The 21,148-nt window shown below is 44.3% G+C and overlaps 1 protein-coding gene across 1 annotated transcript in view; it reads left to right on the top strand.

The window, feature by feature from the left end:
* TASOR2 (transcription activation suppressor family member 2) overlaps positions 1 to 21,148 on the top strand; it is a 73,983-nt gene that overhangs the window by 49,143 nt on the left and 3,692 nt on the right. Inside the window, 7 exon segments of the mRNA XM_049101251.1 lie at positions 3,294 to 4,173; positions 5,649 to 6,078; positions 8,034 to 8,589; positions 8,592 to 11,890; positions 19,237 to 19,362; positions 20,112 to 20,265; positions 20,996 to 21,101. Coding sequence (XP_048957208.1) covers positions 3,294 to 4,173; positions 5,649 to 6,078; positions 8,034 to 8,589; positions 8,592 to 11,890; positions 19,237 to 19,362; positions 20,112 to 20,265; positions 20,996 to 21,101 — 5,551 coding nt within the window.

The raw sequence follows: 21,148 nt of genomic DNA, 5'->3' as shown, positions 1-21,148 counted from the left end.
AAGTGTACAGAGGCTTTTTAGAACTAAATGCACACAGTGGTATTTGGAATATTTTTCTGGGCCACAATCAGTTTAAAAAGTAGAAAGTTGTAAGTTTAATTTGTCCAGTGGGAGTTCTAAAGAGCTTGTTCAAGATGCTCAGTAATCCTGAGCCCTGTGTTTGGTTTTAAAAGGCAGTAGATTAATTTTAAAAGCAGTTTTGCAAAAAGAAAAAGTAAAAAAAAAAAAAAACAGTTTTGCTTGCTTAATGAATAATAAAGTTTAGTTATATGAACAAATGACCAACTGCTCTAGTTCTGTGTTTTCAACTTCTGGACAGAAAGTACCACTCTCACCGCAGACTTCTCCTCCCAGGCTGAGCTCACATCACATCCATGTCCCCTCTCACCTCACCTCTGCATGTGTAGTGCACTTCTTCCAATCTGGCAGGGTCTAACTTCTACTTCATCTTTGGTATTGAGGCCTGCTGGGTTGTATGTGTGTTGTTTTTCTTGTTTTAACAAAGACTTCATGTCTCACACCTTTGTATTCCTATCAGTTTTCTGTCTAATCTCCCTGGTTCTACTCTTTCCCTCATCTATTTTTAGGCTTTTAAAAAACCTCACAGTGGGAATTCAAAAAATTCTGTTTTGTTGGGGTGATGGTGTTATGGTAAATGTGGGCTTTTTTAAGTTTATTGGTTTTGTTTTTTTTTCCTAATGAGTGACTAATTTTGAAAAGCTTGTCCTGTGATTCTAAAACCCAGTGTTGCAGTTTTGACACATACATACCAAATGTAAAGTCTGCTGGTTTCTTGGGCAGTTCATAATGGGGCCTTACCCCACACATCAATATTTCCCTCCTGCTGTTTCTTGGCCTGTCCCTGCCCTACCACGTACTCCACGCTTCTGCACACGCATTACACTGATTTTTGCTCTTGAGCATTTCCCTTATATCACATTCTGCACAGCTAGGTCCTGCCTCCACTGTGAGGCATTTCCTGATGCTCTGTTTTTTGTTTGTTTTTGTTTTTTGTTTTTTTCCAAAGATTTTTATTTTGGGGCACCTGGATGGCTTAGTGGTTGAGTGTTTGCCTTTGGCTCAGATCGGGATCCCAGGGTCCTCGAGCCTCCAGGATCGAGTCTCACAACAGGCTCCTTGCAGGGAGCCTCCTCTCTCTGCCTCTCTCTCTTTCTCATGAATAAATAAATTAAAAAAAAATTAAAATGTTTATTTTTTTTTTACAGAGACAGCACAAGCAGGGGGAGCGGGAGGGAGGGAGAGGGAGAAGCAGGCTCTATGCTCAGCAGGGAGCCTGATGTGTGGGGCTCAGTCCCAGGACCCTGAGATCATGGCCTGAGCTGAAGTCAGAAACGTAATCAACTAAGTCACCCTGTCCCTGCTGCTCTGATCCTCACTGAGCTCTCTGTTTCTTTCATTTCCTTCTGGAGTTTTGAGAACACTATGGAATCAAATTTATACTCTTTTCTAATCATTTGACATTTCTTGGTCCTCTCTTTCTAATGAATTTATAAACGTTGTGAGCACAGATACACATATAAGCTTTGTTTGCTTAGCTGTGTCGTTGGAATTATTGGTACCGAATTGGTACAAATATTTATAGATGTTTGTAGACTAATTGGTTAATAAGAGGGATACAGTTGGGTATTGGCATAAATGGCACCCAGAAAATGAAAAGGTTTTAAAATATGTATTCAGAAATAGGCTGATTTGTATTGTAATTTTCTGTGTATATTGTGCAGCCACGTGCCAGGTTAAAATTTTAGGATTGCCTACGTTTGAAATAACTCTTAATTTTTGTTATTTCTTAATCACCTGTAATAATCTGTTTCATTTCTTATAATTGAGGTATCAGAATTTAAGAAGGCTCATTTTTGTTACTGAAACTAATGCTTTTCTGCCTTCTTTTAAATTTTCAATACAGCTTTTCATTTTTGAGCTCTATTTTTTATATACTTCATTTGGTGTTGTCTTATTTGTATTTCTTAAAAGAGATGATCAGTATTCTATTTTTAATTGATTGAGAACCTCTAACAAGTCGGTAATTAAATGATTTACCTGAGACACATATTTGTTAAAATGAAGCCTATTTCTAACTTTAGTGCAGAGTTCTTTATATTAGGCTTTACTCATAAGTGGTATCTTATTTAAGAGCCATAGTGTTAACCACAATGGAATGAAATTACAGTGAATAAACACATCATCAGATCACAAAATGGATTTTGTGCTTCCAGCAGATCCATGGGGCTGATGAGGTGATTCTCTGCTTTGGGTCCCTTCCTTCCATCTACTCCTCTTGGGGTTGCTCTTTTAAATAAAAAGTAAACAGTGGTTGATTACTTTTATCATTCCCACCACACACACACACAGACACACACACTCTGATGACTCTCGCAGACCAGGGTTTTCTCTTTAAATGGATTAATCATTGGCCTTTGCAGGCAGGTTAATAATTCATTTCAGACCTGCTGCTGCTGTTACAAAGAAAAACACAGTTGGCTTTTCTGTCCATGCACCTGCTGTGGGGAATCGTTGCCTAGTATTCTTGCGAACTCTGTCCTTCATAATAGCCCCCTCTCAGGAGACTGAACTAACATCCTGGGAATGCAAGTAGGCTGCTGTCGAGGGTCAGCTTTCTGCTGTTTGCAGACAGAGTAGAGAGGAAATGTTTTCAGTACAGAATTTAAAGTTTTAGAAGGTGATGAAATTGGTGATTCTAAATGAATAATCCTATGACTTCTGATTTTTTATTTGTATCGTTACATATTCTAATGAAATACCAATATGGTTAAGAGTTGTCTGTAGCTTGAACTTAGGTGATTTCTCTAACAGAGCACTTAAGGGATGTGCTTTGTAAAAGTGTGTTAACATAATATAATATACACTTCAAACTTAGAAATCCTTCTATTCGCACTAGATTGTAAGCTCTATGAGGGCAGGAGTCCGGGTCTTTTTTTTTTTTTTTTTTCCTCTTTGACTTTCTTTAGCTGAGCAGTATACTTTGTGTATAGTTACATACATGCATTTTTGAAAGATGATTTCTTTTTAAATCAATATGCATGCTCTTTAAGATTTGTTCCTGTGGTATAAATACATTATATTAGAACTGGCAGTTGGAAGAAACCTATCTGATAGGAATATTTCAACATATAATCTGTGTAACCTGTCCAGAGGTTCTTCTTGAATATAGTGACTTAACCATTAATTTTCAATAAGCCATAGTGTACTATAGCAGAGAATTAAAATATACGGAAATCAAATGTTACATGTCCTCCTTTTCTTTTATACTGAAGCAAAAGGAGAAACTGGTTCACAACTGCCATCAGAAATCTCATCAGTTGGACAAGAAGATGTTACTAGCATAAATGCCACTCAGACGGAAGGAATCTCAGTGGCTCAAAAAGACCTCCCTGAAAACTCTATTGTTAACTGTGACTCCCAAGCCCTAAATATGCTAGCTGACCTAGCCTTAAGTGCTGCTACTTCTACCACGCCGTCATCGGAGCCCAGGAACTTTCCCTGCTCCTCTGAATCACCACAGAATGATGTTCTGCTTTCTAAAGAACATTCTGTGCGTGGTACGTCTGACCATGAATATCACAGAGGTGTTAAGAATCAAAAAGGTGGACTGTTAACTAAGCCTTCCTCTGAGAAAAAGAGTAATCCAACATTGGATTCCACCATCAGCCAAATGGAAGAGACTTGGGTTCCTGGTGATCCGCCCCCTATGGAAGCCCCATCAGCACTTCCTGAGGAAACCCTAGAGACTAGTGATGCAAGCCAAAGCTCTTTTGTTGCTGTGGAACATTCCTACGCCCTGCTCCTTGCAGAACATTCAAAGAAGCATCTACAGCAGAGGGGAATCACAGGCCCTGCCTTCGCCAAGAATGGCACAAAAGGCCCTGAAGCAGGGACCCCGGTGGGAAAGGTAATGCCATTCCGGCACCAGCACAGCACCTCCCCTCTGCAGAAGCTGTCTGAGGACCCGGGGTGCAGGCGCAAGGGTAGTTTGCTGTCCTCCAGCCTGAAAGATTCTTACTGCTCTCATACTGTTTATAGCTGTGATGGCTCCTTTAAGGTCACTTTCAAATGTGACTCAGAATATGCATTCAGCTTAGACAGCAAATACACCAACAACCCCCTGGAGAAAACCATAATAAGAGCACTACATGGGTAAGTAAGAGTGATGCTCAAGGTAGATGGATGTGACTTTTGTGCTGATAAATGTGGTGGGAAGGAGTATTTGCACTAGACTTTGGGGAAAGAGAAGTACTGTGTGTGAATCCAGTAACTTAGTGATATTATCAAGCAGTCATGTTTACTGACAACTAAGAAAATGAGGCTGGTTTTGCCACTGTTGGTGGTCCCACAGAGACCTTTTGCAGGCTGACTTTAGCCTAGTGAACAGCTTTCTATTTTGAGATACTCCTATGAAAGCCTTTATGGTCTTTGAATTATAATATTTAAATGAGATCTTAATAGTGCAGATTTTAACTCAGGTCTCTTTGAGACAGGCCCTGAGAGTGTACATTTCTAACAAGTTTCCAAGTGATGCCAATGGAGGATGACAGTCTGTAGGCAATGCTTTTTAGATTTGATTTACTCATGAGATTCAGAGGCAGAGATACAGAGGGAGAAGCAGGTTACCCACAGGGAGTCCGATACAGGACTCGATCTCAGGACCCCAGGATCACAACTTGAGCTGAAGGCCGACGCTCAGCCACTGAACCATCCAGGTCCCCTGGCCAGTGCTTTTAAGTATGAGTTTAGTAATAGCTACAAGTCAGGGTGTTGTGTATGTGAGGGTTTTGCACAGTGACTGGCACAAACTGGTAAGCAGTAGCCGTTATTATTTGCAAGGAGCACTAGCTATGTGAAAAGGCACTCAGCTGCCTCTTCACGGAGTGTCTTACCTAGGAGCAACTAAACTGTATTAGACTTCTTCCCATGCTCTGGTCACAAGCTCAGGCCCATAGGAGTGTACACTAAGTGTTCCCATCTACTCAAGAGGGTCATGTCCTGAGCCTTAATCCTGCCTGGCTGTATGGTTTCAGGAGATTTTTCAGGACTGTAATCTGAATTAAGGTATTTTAACCTTAAGACTTTCCCAACTATTAGAAGAGAAACACACACACAAAAAAAAGAAACACAAAAATGGAAAAGAAATGAGTTGGCCAAACCTGGCAAATATGAGGATTTGGGTGTTTGCTGGAGCCATTATTCACATAATAGGCATATTGTGTCCAGAGAGAGTTAGAGTAATAGAAAAATCCTAGCCCAGGAGGCCAGAGACCTCTGTTGCAGTCTTGGTTCTGCTGCGTCAGGGGTCTACGATCTGAAGGAAGTCACTTTTCAAAGCTCTTGAGTTTCAGTTCCCTTTCTTGCCTCTATAAAATGAGTGGATTAGATTCATTGTAATTACTTTTTTTGTTGTTTTTTTGGTTTTTTTTTTTTTTTGTAATTCCTTGTTAAATGAACTTCATTTTTATCTTATTCATCATTTCATGTTCATGTATTTTTACTATAAAAATGAACACATTTAAAAAAAAATGAACACATTTAAAACTAAGATTAAAATGCAGGCACTTAATCAACTAAAATCACCATTTTCAGGATTTTTTTTGCATGTTTTTTCTTTAAAATCTCAGGCCCTGGAACACTGACTTACCTGATAACGTGGAAGAAGTGAAGCTTTTGCTTCATATGTGGGTAGCTCTGTTTTACAGCAATCAGAACAAAGTCATACGGTCATCCCGAAAAGTGGTAGAACACAGCAACCCAGCAAAATATGTGTCTATAAATAGCACATTAGAATCATTAGAATTCAGTGAAATCGAGGAGTCCTCCAATGTGGAAAGATGTCCTGTGGACCCTCTGTTGGAGACCAACGAAACTCCCAGAGGTCACGCTGCCGAGGTGTCCTTCCCTGACACCAACTCCTTGCTTCCCTTCCTTAAACCTCCACCCACAAGAGGCTTGGAACTCTGGGTACAGAAGGAACGGAAAGACATTTTTCCAAGAGAGGGTCATCCAGATACCCCAGAAAGCCAGAATTTCATTTATTCTTGTAAAAATGAGGTAAGTAAAGCTGAGTATATGCTGACATTTGTGAAGATTTTTTTTTTCTAGATATGTAAAATCACATTCAAAACATATCATTGGTTTGTTTTAGGAAGGTGGATTCCCTGTCTATGTAAAGGACTAATAATACCAAAAACTGTTTCCGTAAGTGTCACTGTGGATTGTCTGCAGGTGGAGCTTTTCTCCATCCCTGATTGAAGTAGTAGTAGTAGAAAGAGAAGGTGGGTGTCAGATGGGTCTGAGAGCCAACCATAATGGTGTCACTTACTGTATAATTTGGGGCAAATTACTTGTTCTCTCTGAGCATACTCTCTTCTAAAAGAGGTATGTAATACCTGTTCTTATTTAGAATAGGTGTTGTTTTTTTTTGTTGTTGTTGTTTTTTTAATTTATTAGAGAGCACAAGCAGGCCTGGGGAAGCAACAGAAAGAGAGGGAGGAGCAGACTCCCCAGTGAGCAGGGAGCCCGACACGGGGCCTGACACGAGGCTCGGCTCGATCCCAGGACCCCGGGATCATGACCTGAGCTGAAGGCAGATGCTTCACCAACTGTGCCACCCCGGTGGCCTAGAATAGTTTTTAAGGCTCATATGCAGTAATAAATATTAGAAATCTTTAATAAACCTTAAACTGAAATTGAATATATTCAAAATTATTTGTGAAAACAAAAGCAGGAACAGTAAGTACGGTGCCAGACTCCCCCAAGTCAGTCAGTAGCTATTTGTAAATATGGAAAATACACTTTGTTTCTTTCTGTTGTTCTCAGCTAATGTTCAACAAAACCAGATAATCACATTTTAACTGGAGCAAATAAAAAAATCATATCAAAAGTCTCTAAGTAACTGGATTGACAAAATATGTGCCCCTTTAAGGATTCAGCCTCCCTCTCTTCCAGAATTCTTTTGCATGGGTTTGGGCACCTACAGTACCTGTCTTAACATTGAGTAGACAGTGTTTTTTTATCTGGGGTTACACTTGGGGGTTGTGGGTCCAGGGGCGGGCCTCAGAGAGCTTATGTCTCCAGATGCTCGTCGTTATCATCACAACGCACTGATGGCTTGCTGTGGGCCAGACAGTGGTCTATGCCCTGTGCTCACATTAGCTCAGTCTTACACAGCCCAGTGCCATCCTACAGATGAGGAGACTAAGGCACAGGGAATCATGCCATTTGCCTGAACTCACATAGTAAGTTGTTAAGCCTAGATTCAAAGCTAAACATCTAGATATTTCTCAGATTCTGTGTACATGTGTGTATGTGTTTATTTACTTTTTCCTCATAGGAAAGTCCCAGATGACAGTGTCTTTATGTCTGATTGATGCTGGTGTTTTGTTGTTGTTGTTTTAAGTTTTTATTTATTCATGAGACACAGAGAGAGAGGCAGAGACATAGGCAGAGGGAGAAGCAGGCTCCCTGTGGGGAACCCAATGTGGGACTCTATCCTAGGATCTCGGGATCACATCCTGAGTGGAAGGCAGATGCTTAACCGCTGAGCCACCCAGTGTCCTGATGCTGGCTGGTGTTTAAAAGACATTATTCTTTGCTTTAAAAACTCTCTTTTAATCTTGCTGAAAACATTTAAAACCAAGTTTTTTTTCTCTAGTACTACGTGTCTGCATTAGGTGATGCTATTTAACAAACAAGCTGCATTTTCAGTGTTTACATTGTCATTGGTCCAGCCACTTCTCTTCTCAAAAGACAATTAAAAAAAAAAAAAATTGGCTGTGCAGTTAAAGTTTTGAAGCTCTCATCTGTGTGTGTATTTAAAGAAAAATTCCTATTTGGGGCTTTTGTAGGTATCTAAAAAAGAGAGGGATGTGCTTGATTTCTACCCTGTGATATTAAAAATCAGAAGATTCAGAACAAACTGAAAGTAATTCTTGTCCATTCTGTTTTTCCTTATATGTAAATGTGATAGTCTGTTTGACTCTTGATTTTTCTTTCTGTCATTTCAGGTAATTGGGGAAAAAGCCAAACCAGACTCCTCAGATAAAGTAGAGACTTCTAATCTTGTGTTTTCTAGTATTGGAAGTACCCAAACTAATGGACTTTCTGTTCCTAGTGAAGATAAAACCTTTGAACCACTTGATAGCTCAAGAGTGACTTACAGTGATACTGTCACACAAACCACGTTCAGCAAGACTTACGATGGGCTCAGCGATCAGTCGGTGATTTGTCATAAGTCTGTGTACAGCACCCTTGAAAAGGAAGTTGATGTTTTTCATGCAACAGTACAGACAGAAACCAGTGCTTTACAGGGCCTTATCCAGCATAGCAGCCCCATGAGCAAAGAATGTCAGCCTTCATCGGAGAGGACGGATGATACAGAGTATGTGATAATTAATCTGGAACCAGTTACTTTCACTTTTGAAGAAAATACCTATGTACCAATACAGTCAGAAGTTGTAAATAAAACCGATAAGCCTGCAACCTTTAATACAGAGTTGATTAAACAGGTGTCACCTGCCTCAAGTCTTAGGCATCCTGTGTCTGCATTTGAGAAGGCACAAACACGGGCCTTAGGGATGTTCCCTCTCTAGCAATCTCCGGAGAAAAAGATACTAACTACCTTTGTGCCTCTCCAGTAAGTGGAGAGACTCTTGGAAATGAAATGTGTTTGCTACAGAAAGAGATTCCAAACGTTCCATGCTCATCATCACCACCTGCTAATTCAGTGATAGCAGAGGCGTTGTCATTAGTTAAAAGCTCTAATTGTTCATTACCCAGAGAAGAAATGAAACTCTCTCAAGAATTTTTCCTGCAGACTCAGAATCTCTTTGGCATATCTTCGGAAGAGATCATAGAGCCGTCCCAGGTTGAAGAAGTGGTCTCGGCATCTGCCTCTGCCACTTCGGGAGGAAATTACTCCCATAACTGTATTCCATCAGTGGGTAACAAAGCAGAGAGCTCCTCAGAACCAGTGAATGATGGGAGTGGTCTAAAGAGTGAAAATAGGAATTTGGAATCCTTTAATTCAGCATTCACCAAACAAACCAGCCTCTCAGTGAGTAAAGAGGATGCCAGCCTGGAGTCCTCAGAAGAAGATTCTGACATTGATCTCATTCTCAGAATATCGCCACCCACCAGCACCAGAGAAGAGATGCCAGCGGAGGAGCTAGAGCCACAGCGGGAGGCCCCACTGTCAAATTTGGAACTTCAGGACATGACTGAAGAAATAATCAGGCCAGAAGAGGTGACTCTCCTAGAAAACCGAGAAGCGACTTCTGCTAATTATATATCCACTTACCCTGCAGTGCCAGAGAAATCATTGGAAAGTAAGGAGAGGAAAGGTGATAATTTACAGACAGTTACCTTAATACTTTCTAAAGAAACCTGTGCCCTTGAGATTGCAGAGGAGGTGAATGTTACCTCAGACTTTCCCTTTGCTTCTTTAATTGAAGAAGTGTCACCAGCTTCTAGTCCTGACCCCGAAGATCTAGTTGAAGCAGCACAGCCATCTCAGACACAGCCTGAGATGGCTGTGTCTCTGTGTAGTTTACAACTTGCTGGTACACAAGGTGAGAGAAGCGACAGATTCTCCCAGATTGAGTCTGTAGATTTGGCCGTAACGGAGAAAGAAAATTCTTCTGTTGGTCTTACCCATCCAGTGGCACAAGATAACTTAATTGGTGTACAACAAATGCAGTCTTCTGCCAAAATGCCTCTAGTAGGAAGTAAGCATCCAGGCAGAAAAGATGGCTGTTTGAGCTGTCCTGGTAAAGTAACCAAGGAAATTGTCCCTGGAGAACATGGCGAGGGTCTCTCAGAAGAAGTGCCATGTGGTGATATGGAGCTGAGCCAGCCTGCCTCAGATGCCAAGTACAGAGAGGACTTCAAGCTTTCTCTGGAAAAATTAGTGACATCAGGAGATCCACTGCAGCCAGTTAATGTACAGAACAGGAATTCGGACTTAAGTCATCTTGTCTTGGAGCCTGGTGAGCCTCCATTTAGCCCTAGAAAGATTATTGAAAATAAGTCTTTGGCTGACACAATTGTTTCTGCAACTACCCCAACTGGTAGAGTGGATCTGTCACTAAAACAGCAGCCCAGCCCTAAAGGTATTAAGAAAAATCTCTTTAGCAGTGGTGTGAAGACAAATGAAGCCGTTTACACTCAAGCACAGTCCTTGAGCTCTGGCTCAGTTGGCGGAGCTGATACACAGACACACGAGCACTCAGAGATCCCCAAACTTGCTTTTTCCTCAGATGGTTCCAGACCCGTGAACACAGAGACTGGGTTCCAGACACAAGAAATCTCCGTAGTCAAAATGGCCAGTTTACTTAGGAATAATGATGCTGAGGCCAAGCTCCATGAAGAAGCCACAGATCTAGGAGGTGTTGACTCCCAGCCAAACACCACATCTCCAAAAGACAAGCAAAAAGCAATCCATGCACAGCAAGATGGGGCAGTGTGTGAAACCAGAGATCTGTTGAATGCCAGGCCTTTGCTCACGTATGTACCCATGGATTTTTGCCTTCAAATGGCTGTTGCTAGTGAAAACACGAGTAGAGAGCCTTGTGCTTCCATCACTCCCCAGGCTTGTGCCCCTCTTGTTTGTGAAGTCTCTGAAGAGCAGATGGCAAATATGGGCTCTGGTGAGGGGCTCCGAGCCGAGGAGGACTTGGATACCCTGGGTGGAGACGTGGATGTCAGTGTGAATTCTGACATCCATTATGAGCCACTTTCCGGAGAGTCTGATCATGACTCCTGTGGGGACGGTAGAAATCCCAAAATGGAGGCGGAGGGTTCCTGCACTTTGAGGTATAGTCAAACCAAGAAAGAAGATGCTTCAAAAGATGATTCTGACTCTTTCCAGAGCCTAAGTAACAGTGATAATGAAGAGTGGGTCTACTCTACCCAAGCCCCAGGGCTGGAGGTGGGCATGGCTCCCAGACACTGGCTTGTTGGATTCAAAAAAGAAGACAGATGTGTGCCATCTTATGTCCAGATCCGAGACCTCCGTGGCATTCCCAGGATTTATGCTAATTTCACCGTCACTAGAGAGCTCACAGATACCACGAGAACTCTGCACAGCTTGAAGAGGCACCCCAGTTTCACTGCAAAATGTGGCTTGCTCAGCTCCTGGACAAATAGCTGGCAGGTGGCAGATGACCTCACACAGAACATTTTAGATCTGGAGTATCTGCGTTTTGCACATAAGCTAAAACAAATTGTAAAGAATGGAGATTCTCGGCCCTCTGCTTCCTCCACTGGTGTCTTTCCAAAGGAGCCCCCTCTCCAAATTGGTGCTGAAGCTTTCCCTCTGACAAAAGTATCCGAGTCCCTGGCTTTGCACCCCGCCTCCCGGAGCAGAAGTCCCCTTGTGGTAACAGTGGTGCCCTCGGGCGCCAGGCAGCGGAGTCTGCGTGGGAGAGACCATGCACTGGGCACTTTGGATGGTTCTTCCTTTTGGAAGGAGAGCTGTGGTCGCAGTAGAAATCATCTTGCAAATTCCGAAAGAAATCAGACTGGGTCGTTCCACCTCAACAAACTGAAATATAACACTACTTCAAAAGAATCCCGGAATGACGTTTCACTTATTCTCAATGAATATGCTGAATTCAGCAACATGATGTTGAATAGCCACCTCGTGGGTTTCCCAGAGAAGGAGTCAGCTGTGGCTTCTGGAGAGGCCACCTCTCGAGAGGTGTGTTCACCTATCCCACGGGCAGCCTCCTATGAAGATGTGATCACAGACCTGTGTACCAGTTTGCATGTCAAACTGAAAAGTGTGGTGAAAGAGGCCTGTAAGAGCCCCTTCCTGTTCTACCTTGTGGAGACCGAAGACCAGTCGTTCTTTGTGAGGACAAAGGTAAAGTGCCAGATTCGTCCTAGACTTTGCATTATTCTGATTGCCACCCAACTTTGTTTTAGAGGTAATAACATGTAGAACCCTTGGCTTCAGAGAGAAATCATGACACGAAGTGGCCTTGGAGTCTGACAGGGCCTTCTGTATCTGCATTCGGAACGTTCTGCTACAAGCTCTCCGTTTGTGCTCTGTCTGAACACGTGTACAATGTTCTAGAATTAGTGCCGTGACTGATTTTTACACCAGAAAGTTACCACTCCAAAGTCTCATACCAGAAATATGACTCCTATTTAAATATAAGCACAGATTCTACAAAGGTAGAATTCAACAAAAAACGAGTACGCATGTCCTCCATTAGTGTGGATAGTTGAGAGAGACCGTTTGGGTTTGGGGTGTTTTCGAATATCAGGATAGCTGACGTTCTGGTGAGCACATGCTCCTGACCTTTGAATGCTAGGGCCGCAGTCTGTCTTGATCACTGTGAGCTCTCTCCTTTTATCCTCTCCAAATGCATTTCTTTTCTCCTTGGGGAGAAGACTTTTCCTTCTGCTTTTAAAATACACTGTCAACAGGCAGCCTGGGTGGCTCAGCAGTTTAGCACCGCCTTCAGCCCGGGGCGTGATCCTGGAGACCTGGGATCGAGTCCCATATCTGGCTCCCTGCATGGAGCCTGCTTCTCCCTCTGCCTGTGTCTCTGCCTCTCTCTCTCTCTCTCTCTCTCTCTCATCACTCATGAATAAATAAAATCTTTAAAAATAAAATAAAATACACCGTCAAATGCACAGACAGGCTACACAAATGGTGCCTTCCCCTGGGCCCCCTGCTCTTAATCCCTCTGAACCTTTTGGAAACAGGTTGCACACAGGATGCCCCACTGCCCCTTCCTGCTAAGCCTAAGTGTGTGTGACCTTTAGCTTTGGAGGCTGAGGTGCCCAAGGGCAGGGACACCCCTCTGAGTGATCACAGCCAGTGACCCATCATGCCATGTGCTCACCAGGCCCACAGACCTGGCCATGCGGCCAGCGTCATGAGTTGCTTGTCGTGTCTCAGCGCCCGTCAGCGCACAGTAGTTCCTCTGTCATTGGTTATCTCTTGTGACCTTGATGGTATTGAAGAGTGAAGGCCAGTTACATGGTAGTTTCCTTCACTTGACATTCATCTCTTGCTTCCTCACGATTTATGCATGTTAGGAGAAAATCCCTGCATATGACTTCCTCCCCTCTGTGTCCTGTGAGGAGGCCCACCAGCTCCCTTGTCCTGCGCCTGGGTATTAGTTGCTGTCACGTGAGGATGCTTCTGCCGGGTTCGCCCAGTGTGAAGTTAGTAAATGTGCTGTGGTTATTAACACGCGGGGAGCTAGGATGGGACATCTGAAAATACCTTCTTCCTTATCACACTTCTGCCCATTGACGATTCTTGCCCGACGCAGTTCCTGATATGATGGGTGCCACATGGTGTTCCAGTCCCATGTTCCTTGTAAGTATAGTAGTGGGCGCTCCGCTGCAGGGAGGGCTTTCCCTTCTACCTCATTTGCTGCTTTATGTCCCATGAAGCCGCACTCTATCCCATCGTACTCAGGGTTACCGTCCAGTCCCTCATCATGAGTGCCTCCTTCACCCCCCCTCCCCCTTTCCTCCCCCTTCCCATGACCAGCAGTGTGTTCTCTGTAGTTCACACTCTGTTTCCTGGTTTGTTTCCCTCACTCTCTTTTTCCCTTTGCTTGTTTGTTTTGTTTCTTAAACTCCACTTGTGAGTGAGATCCCGTGGTCTTTGTCTCTGACTGACTTATTTCTCACAGCATCATAGCCTCTGGCTCCGTCCACATCAGTTGAAAATGGCAAGACTTGTTCTTTTTGATGGCTGAGTAATAGTCCCGGGGGGGTGCGCACCTGTGCACGTGTATGGACATCATCTTTACCTATTTACCTATTGATGGACATTTGGGCTGCTTCCATAATTTTGGTGTTATACATAATGCTGCAGAAAGCATAGAGATGCATGCGTCCCTTGGAATTAGTATTCTTGTATTCTTTGGGTAAATACCTAGTAGTGCCATTGCTGGATCGTAGGGCAGCTCTATTTTTAACTGTCTAAGGAACCTCCACACTATTCTCCAGAGTGGCTGTACCAGTTCACATTCCCACCAACAGTGTAAGAGGGTTTCCCTTTCTCCGCAACCACACCAACACCTGTTGTTTTTTGTGGGGTTTTAAAAATTATTACTTACTTAAGTAATCTCAGCACCCAATGTGGGGTTCAAACTCACGACCCAAAGATCAAGAGTCACAGGATCCTCCGACTGACCCAGGCACCCTTCTTGTGTTGATTTTAGCCATTCTGGCAGGTGTGAGGTGTTATCTCCCCGTAGTTTTGATTTGCATTTCCCTGATGTTGAGTGATGGTGAGCATCTTTCCATGTCTGTTGGCCATCTGGATGTCTTTGGAGAAATGGCTGTTCATACCTTCTACCCATTTGTAGTTGCATTATTTGTTTTTGGCTGTTGAGTTTGGTAAGTTCTCTATAGATTTTGGATGCTAATCTCTATCAGATATGTCGTTTGCAAATGTCTTCTCCTATTCCCTAGGTTGCCTTTTAGTTTTGTTGACTGTTTACTTCATTGTGCAGCAGCTTTTTATTTCGATGTAGTCCCAATAGTTTATTTTTGCTTCTGTTTCCCTTGCCTCAGGAGACATACCTAATAAGTTGTTATGACCAGTGTCAAAGAGGTTACTTCCTGTGCTGTGTTCTAGGATTTTTATGGTTTCAGAAGGCCTCACATTTAGGTTTTTAATCCATTTTGAATTTATTTTTGTGTACGGTATAAGAAAGTGGTCCAGTTTTCCCAGCACCATTTGTTGAAGAGATTGTCTTTTTCCCATTAGTCTTTCACACTTTGCCAAAGATCAATTGGTCATATAGTTGTGGGTTTATTTTTGGGTTTTCTGTTCTGTTCTACTGATCTGTGTGTGTGTTTTTGTGCCAGTACCACACTGTTTTAATCACCACTGTTTTGTAATATAACTAAAAGTCTGGAATGGTGATGCCTCCCATTTTTTTCTTTTTCAAAATTGCTTTGGCTATTCAGGGTCTTTTGTGGTTCCATAGATTCTCTGTTGTAGTTCTGTGAAAAATGCTGTTGGTGTTTTGATAGGGGTTGAATTAGATGTGTAGATTGCTTTGGGTAGTAGTATGGACATTTTAACATATTTCTTTTGGTCCTTCATTGCTTATGGTAATGCTCAGATTGTCCCAGACACAGTCAGCAGGTCTTAAAACCTGGCTTGTCCTTCTGACAAGTCCCCATAATTGTTTGGATCCTTTCTTCCTTTACGGTATAACTCCATTTACAAATTTATCTCATATATTCTTTGGAGTAGAATTTCTCTAAGGAGTTGTGATTTGTTTAAGTGAAGAAGAGCATTTGGAATCAGTAACTGGGCACTGGGTGAACTCAGTGTCATTGGGTAACAATGACTCCAGGCCCTCTCAGCAGAGCCAAAAAATATATGGATATTTAAAAAACTAAAATGGGTGCACACTCATACCCAGTTCCAGTCCAGGATCAGGAGGCTTATTCTGGCCATCTTTGCCAGAGTAGCAGGTCTCCCCCCAGAAAGCCAGCTCCCATCATCCCAGATGCATCTGCCACCCCGCTTACATTCCCACTGGACATCCAACCCCCTTCTTCAGTGCCTGGACCACCAACCCAAAGCTGCTCCCCAGACACACCGCCTCCCTCAACCCTCTATGCTTGCAGCAGGAACTAGTTCAAAGGACAGCAGTCTTTAGTGTACATTCTAGAGTCCAGCATGTAAGGGGAGGGGAAATGTTGCCTTTCTGTCATGATCCTTAAAGCTAGTGGGACAAGGAAAACACTGGTAAAGCACACAGAGTAACGTAAGATCAACAGTCGAGGTAATGGCGCAGGTGTTTGGACATTGCTTTGAAAGGATAGGCCTAGTCAGGAAGGTCGGGACCTTTTTCTGAAGGAAGTGATGCTGGCCTGTTGTACAAGGCATGGACAGCTAGACTAGTAAGTGTGTAGGTTCTGAATGTTCACCTAGATTTGTTTCAGAGTGCACTTATATCAGCGCCTCAAGAATTCTAGAGTATCTGTCACATGGTAAGTGTCACTTGGCAGACCCACAGGTGTTGAATCACTATGTAACATTAAACAGCTGAAGATACTTGTGTCTGTCATCGTGGCAGAGTGTGTTAGGGGAGGCCAGGTCTTTTTTTTTTTTTTTTTTTTAAGATTTTTAAAATTTATTTATTCATGAGAGAGAGAGAGGCAGAGACACGGCAGAGGGAGAAGCAGGCTCCATGCAGGGAGCTCAACGTGGGACTCGATCCCAGGACCCCAGGATCAGGCCCTGAGCCAAAGGCAGACACTAAATCACTGAGCCACCCAGGGATTCCTGGGGGAGGCCAGTTCTGAGAGTTGCGAGTGGCCTCCACAGAAACAGCGTTGGTGGCGGCTCCCTGGTTGCCCTGCTGCCCTCGGGGTCAGCAGTGTGGAGGGCGTGGGGGCCCTCGGGCCAGAGGGCTAGCACCCCCCCCCCCACCCCGAAGAGCTGGGTCTGGAGGTGTGGACAAGGTACAGGTCCCACTAAGGCACTTGGATGAGCCTGAATTCAGTGGGGGAGGCCCTGGAAATACTTCTAAAAGATAAAGAACGTCGTGTGTGTGTTTGAGAGCCATCTCTTCGGCTGCAGTGTGGGGAATGGACTGGAAGCATGATGGATAAACAGGCCTTCATGTGAGCCTAGACTCAAATATGTATTCTTCTCTGTAGTGGCTGATGGCTCCTATTTTATACCATTTAAATATGATTTTTTAAATATGATTTTAAATAATTTATATTAAAAGATTTTTATTCCCCATCAACGATCCATTTGTTTTCCAAAGTTTTTCATAAATGGTTGCCAGGTCTGTTTCTGCAGCCCCTCCATCATCATTGTTCCAGTTTCCATGTTGCTTTGGTAAGCAGTGTGGTTGAAAAATGAAGCTTTTTTTTTTTTTTTTTTTAAGCTGCTTGGCCTCCAAAACTAATCTAAATATTATTATTTAGATAATAATAGATTTAGATAATAATCTAAAAATTATTTTTTTTTACCTTGAATTGAAGTTAATTTTGTTTGGCTGATTACATATACTGTACCTTGACCAGTGCTGAAATAAGGGGGCAACTCAGTGGCATCATGCCACAGTGAGCAAAAGACCCAGTTTCTTTTTGCTTCCATCATCTCAAAAGCAACAGCACCATTCTTGTCCTTGACAGAGCGCAGAGGATGCTGTTTTTTTTTTTATAATAATAAATTTATTTTTTATTGGTGTTCAATTTGCCAGCATACAGAATAACACCCAGTGCTCATCCCGTCAAGTGCCCCCCTCAGTGCCCGTCACCCATTCACCCCCACCCCCCGCCCTCCTCCCCTTCTACCACCCCTAGTTCGTTTCCCAGAGTTAGGAGTCTTTATGTTCTGTCTCCCTTTCTGCTATTTCCTACCCATTTCTTCTCCCTTCCCTTCTATTCCCTTTCACTATTATTTATATTCCCCAAATGAATGAGACCATATAATGTTTGTCCTTCTCCGATTGACTTATATCACTCAGCATAATACCCTCCAGTTCCATCCACGTTGAAGCAAATGGTGGGTATTTGTCATTTCTAATAGCTGAGGAATATTCCATTGTATACATAAACCACATCTTCTTTATCCAATCATCTTTCGATGGACACCGAGGCTCCTTCCACAGTTTGGCTATTGTGGACATTGCTACTAGAAACATCAGGGTGCAGGTGTCCCGGCGTTTGATTAGGATGCTGGGTTTTGTGCAAGAGAGAGAGCGTAGTAGCCACGTTCAGTTCACACCTACAGCTGGACTGCTTCGAGACACCACACATGGTTTGGGAGTGTGTGTTGTGTTTCATGGATCATATTTATCTCGTGGCCACTGTTTACAACAGAAAGTAAAAGATTGGGGGCCCCTGGGTGGCTCAGCAGTTGAGCATCTGCTTTCAGCTCATGTCGTGATCCTGGGGTCCTGGGATTGAGTCCTGCATCGGGCTTCCCGCATGGAGCCTGCTTCTCGTTCTGCCTGTCTCTCTGCCTCTCTGTGCATCTCTCATGAATAAATAAATCATAAAAAAAATAAAGTAACAAATTTTGTGCAAAGGTAAAACTATCCTTCAAGCGAGAAGGTGGACACAGTATAAATTAAGCGTCAGAATAAAGTACTATCAAGATAATCTAGAGCAAAATGTTTTCAAAAACTCAGCTCCCCTGGGAAGTTTTCTGGCCTGGGGAGTCCTGAGGCACTTGGGAGAGATGGGGCGTCCGGCCCCACTTATCTATAAGATGCAGAAGCTCCTTTATTATTATAGAAATTCAAAGTGTGTGACCGAAAAGCCCAGGTTTCACGGGGTGTGGTAAAGGTGTTGAATGTCTCAGAAAATGTGTTCCTTCAGGTCATTTATTAGTAAATGAAGTCAGAGCCAAGGATCTGTACTGAGACGTTTCGGTGGGCTCTTCGTTAGATCTTACCTGGAGGAGTTTCTTTGAAGTTACGTTGCTGTGCATTTTGAGTTGAAGTATCGAAATGATCAAATTTGAGTTGTTTTGAGATCCAGGGACACTGTGCTTTTACAAAGGAAATAACAAGTGCTGGTCAGACCGTGCTCCTGGTGCCAGGAGAAGCCTCAGGGTGTGCGGTGGAAACGTCCAGAATCCTTCAGACAGAAACAGTGTCTGCATCACAGAGGGGTATGGAGTGAAGGAATTGCTCATAATTACTCGAGTAACTGCCAGTCAGGCCTGGGGCAGGTGGTCCTGCCGGTGCGGGAGCATCCAGGGGCTCCCCGGCCATTCATGACGCTCCGGGGTTTGCAGCTTGGCCTTCCCAAAAGTTGTAGGAGTGTTTCGACTGGAGGTGGCATTTTGAGGGTGAATATCTGCATCCCCAAGGTAACAGCCTCAGATCGCACAAGAGCCCCGTGTCTGTGCATTAGTCTGCTCTTGGCCACTTCGTGGACATAAGGATTGATTAGAAAGTGCTTTCCTTTTAAATGAACCTCTAAACCCAGTTGTTAGTGATGCCCAGGAGCCATCTGTTTCAGATGTGAAAGCTCGTTTAGAGATGAAATCTTAAAAAAAAAATTTTTTTTAATTAGAATTAAAAAATAAATTAATTTAAAAAAAAAGAAGTAGGACTTAATTGCCACCCATGTTGCCTGGTTAGGATAGTTTAGGGACTAGGATGTGCTTTTTGATGTGCTTAGTGGACTATGAAAGTAATCCTGTGCAGGTGGTCCTTCTGTGGTAATAGTTACTTGTAAATCTTTCAGAACATCCTGAGGAAAGGAGGCCATACGGAAGTTGAACCTCAGCATTTCTGTCAGGCTTTCCACAGAGAGAATGACACCCTCCTGGTCATCATCAGGAATGAAGACATAGCATCACGCCTGCATCAAGTGTGTCTGCCCCTCTCTTACAGCGCTGTTCAGGCATTTTATGGGGTGTCCCGCGGGGTAGCTAACTGACCGAGGCATTTGTGGGGTGTGTTATGGCTCCGAGTGAAGACTTGCCTCCTAACTAGGGAAGAGCCCCGGCGAGGGGGGCGGTGTGGGGACATGGTCTCAGCCCAGATTTAAACCCACACAGCAGGAGTGAACCTTCCTTTACAGGGACTGGCAGAAGTTTTCTTAACTCTGTACTGATATTAGTGTGTCAGTTGAGTAAAAGGGGTTGCCTGTCCGGGGGAGCCCCCACTGCGCAGCCTGGGCTCAGGGCAGCTGTCGGTGTGGGAGAGGAGCCCAGTGCCTGCTTCCCGGCTCTAAGGTTCCTCCCACCCCCAGTGTCAGGCCCAGGGGGTTTCAGAGACTTCTCAGGAAATAGACAAGATGTTAGGGTCCTCACAGCAGGTGAGATGAACCGAATCCATATTCCTTAAGGGAGGTGCTGCTGGGGTGTGCTGGGGGTTATGGGAGGTGCTGCTGGGTGTGCTGGGGGTTATGGGAGGTGATGCTGGGGTGTGACGGGGGTTATGGGAGGTGCTGCTGGAGTGTGCTGGGGGTTATGGGAGGTGCTGCTGAGGGTGTGAGGGGGGTGCAGAATTCTAGTCATTTAGCTTAGGTTTATTTTCAGCTGCTCCTGAATCTTGCAGCCCTTGCATAACAGTGACCCCACCAACCTCTCCCTCTGGGTCCTTTGTGTTCGCTAGATCCCCTTTCTTCTGAAGCTGAAGCACTTCCCCAGTGTCCTCTTCGCTGGAGTGGACTGCCCTGAGGATGTGCTCCAGTCCACCTACCAGGAGCTGTTCCAGACTGGAGGCTTTATGGTCTCAGATGACAAGATCCTGGAATCCTTAACATTAGGTCGGTCTTGTGTTTTCCTTCCTTGTTTCTGTCTTTAAAATCTAATTGGGTCCATTTCTCTTCCCCCAGCAACCCAAACACTACTTTCTCAAAGAGATTAACTCAGAAGTCGCTGTTAGTCACCACCTTGTGAGGCCTTCATTTGTGCCCCGTGCTCTGCTGAGCCTCCCTTGTGGCTTGCTGTCACCCCCGCCCCTGGCACGTGTGCTCCTGGCCTCTCAGGGGCCACCTGTTCTCTTCAGCACCAACCCCGCTGGGAGCACTGCCTGACCGTTCACGCTTGCCTCTTACGCCTGCCCACAAGCCCTCTCTTCTGCATTTCTCTTGTTAGCAGTCCGCCGTCTGGGTGATGTTCTGGAAACATGCCTCTTAAGTCTTGTTAATTATGCGCCAGGCACTCCTAATACTCTTCTCCCTGGGCAATGATTAGACGGAGGAGGTGGTGACAGCAGCCTGGCGTGGGGGCCTTTTGGTATAATCAAACCCTGCCCCGGCTGATGTCATACTAGAGCTCCCTGTAGACGCCACTCCTGGCCCATTGGAGGGGGTGGACCCCCACAGCCTGAATTCTGCACGGAGACTGGAGTGGGAAGTATTTGCAGGTGCAGGATGTGGACTTCCCACTTGTGGGGTCCCTAGGATTGGTGTCTGGGTGCCGGGTAGCAGGCCTAGGTGCCCCCCACCATCACAGTTTCTGGGCCCCACGAGACTGCTTCTCTTCCGTCTGTAGCTCAGTTGAAGGACGTGGTCAGAACCCTGGAAAAACTGAACAGAAACGGAAGGTGGAAGTGGCTGCTCCACTACAGAGAGAACAAAAAGCTGAGAGAGGACGTCAGGTGAGGCCGCGGGGCGCGGAGCCTGTCAGGGAGGCGGGGAGGCTGGA

Source organism: Canis lupus, chromosome 2 (assembly GCF_003254725.2).
Source record: "Canis lupus dingo isolate Sandy chromosome 2, ASM325472v2, whole genome shotgun sequence".
NCBI classification, from domain to species: Eukaryota; Metazoa; Chordata; class Mammalia; order Carnivora; family Canidae; genus Canis; species Canis lupus.
The sequence above is the reverse complement of the archived record's forward strand: the minus strand, read 5'-3'. Positions and strand labels throughout refer to the sequence as shown.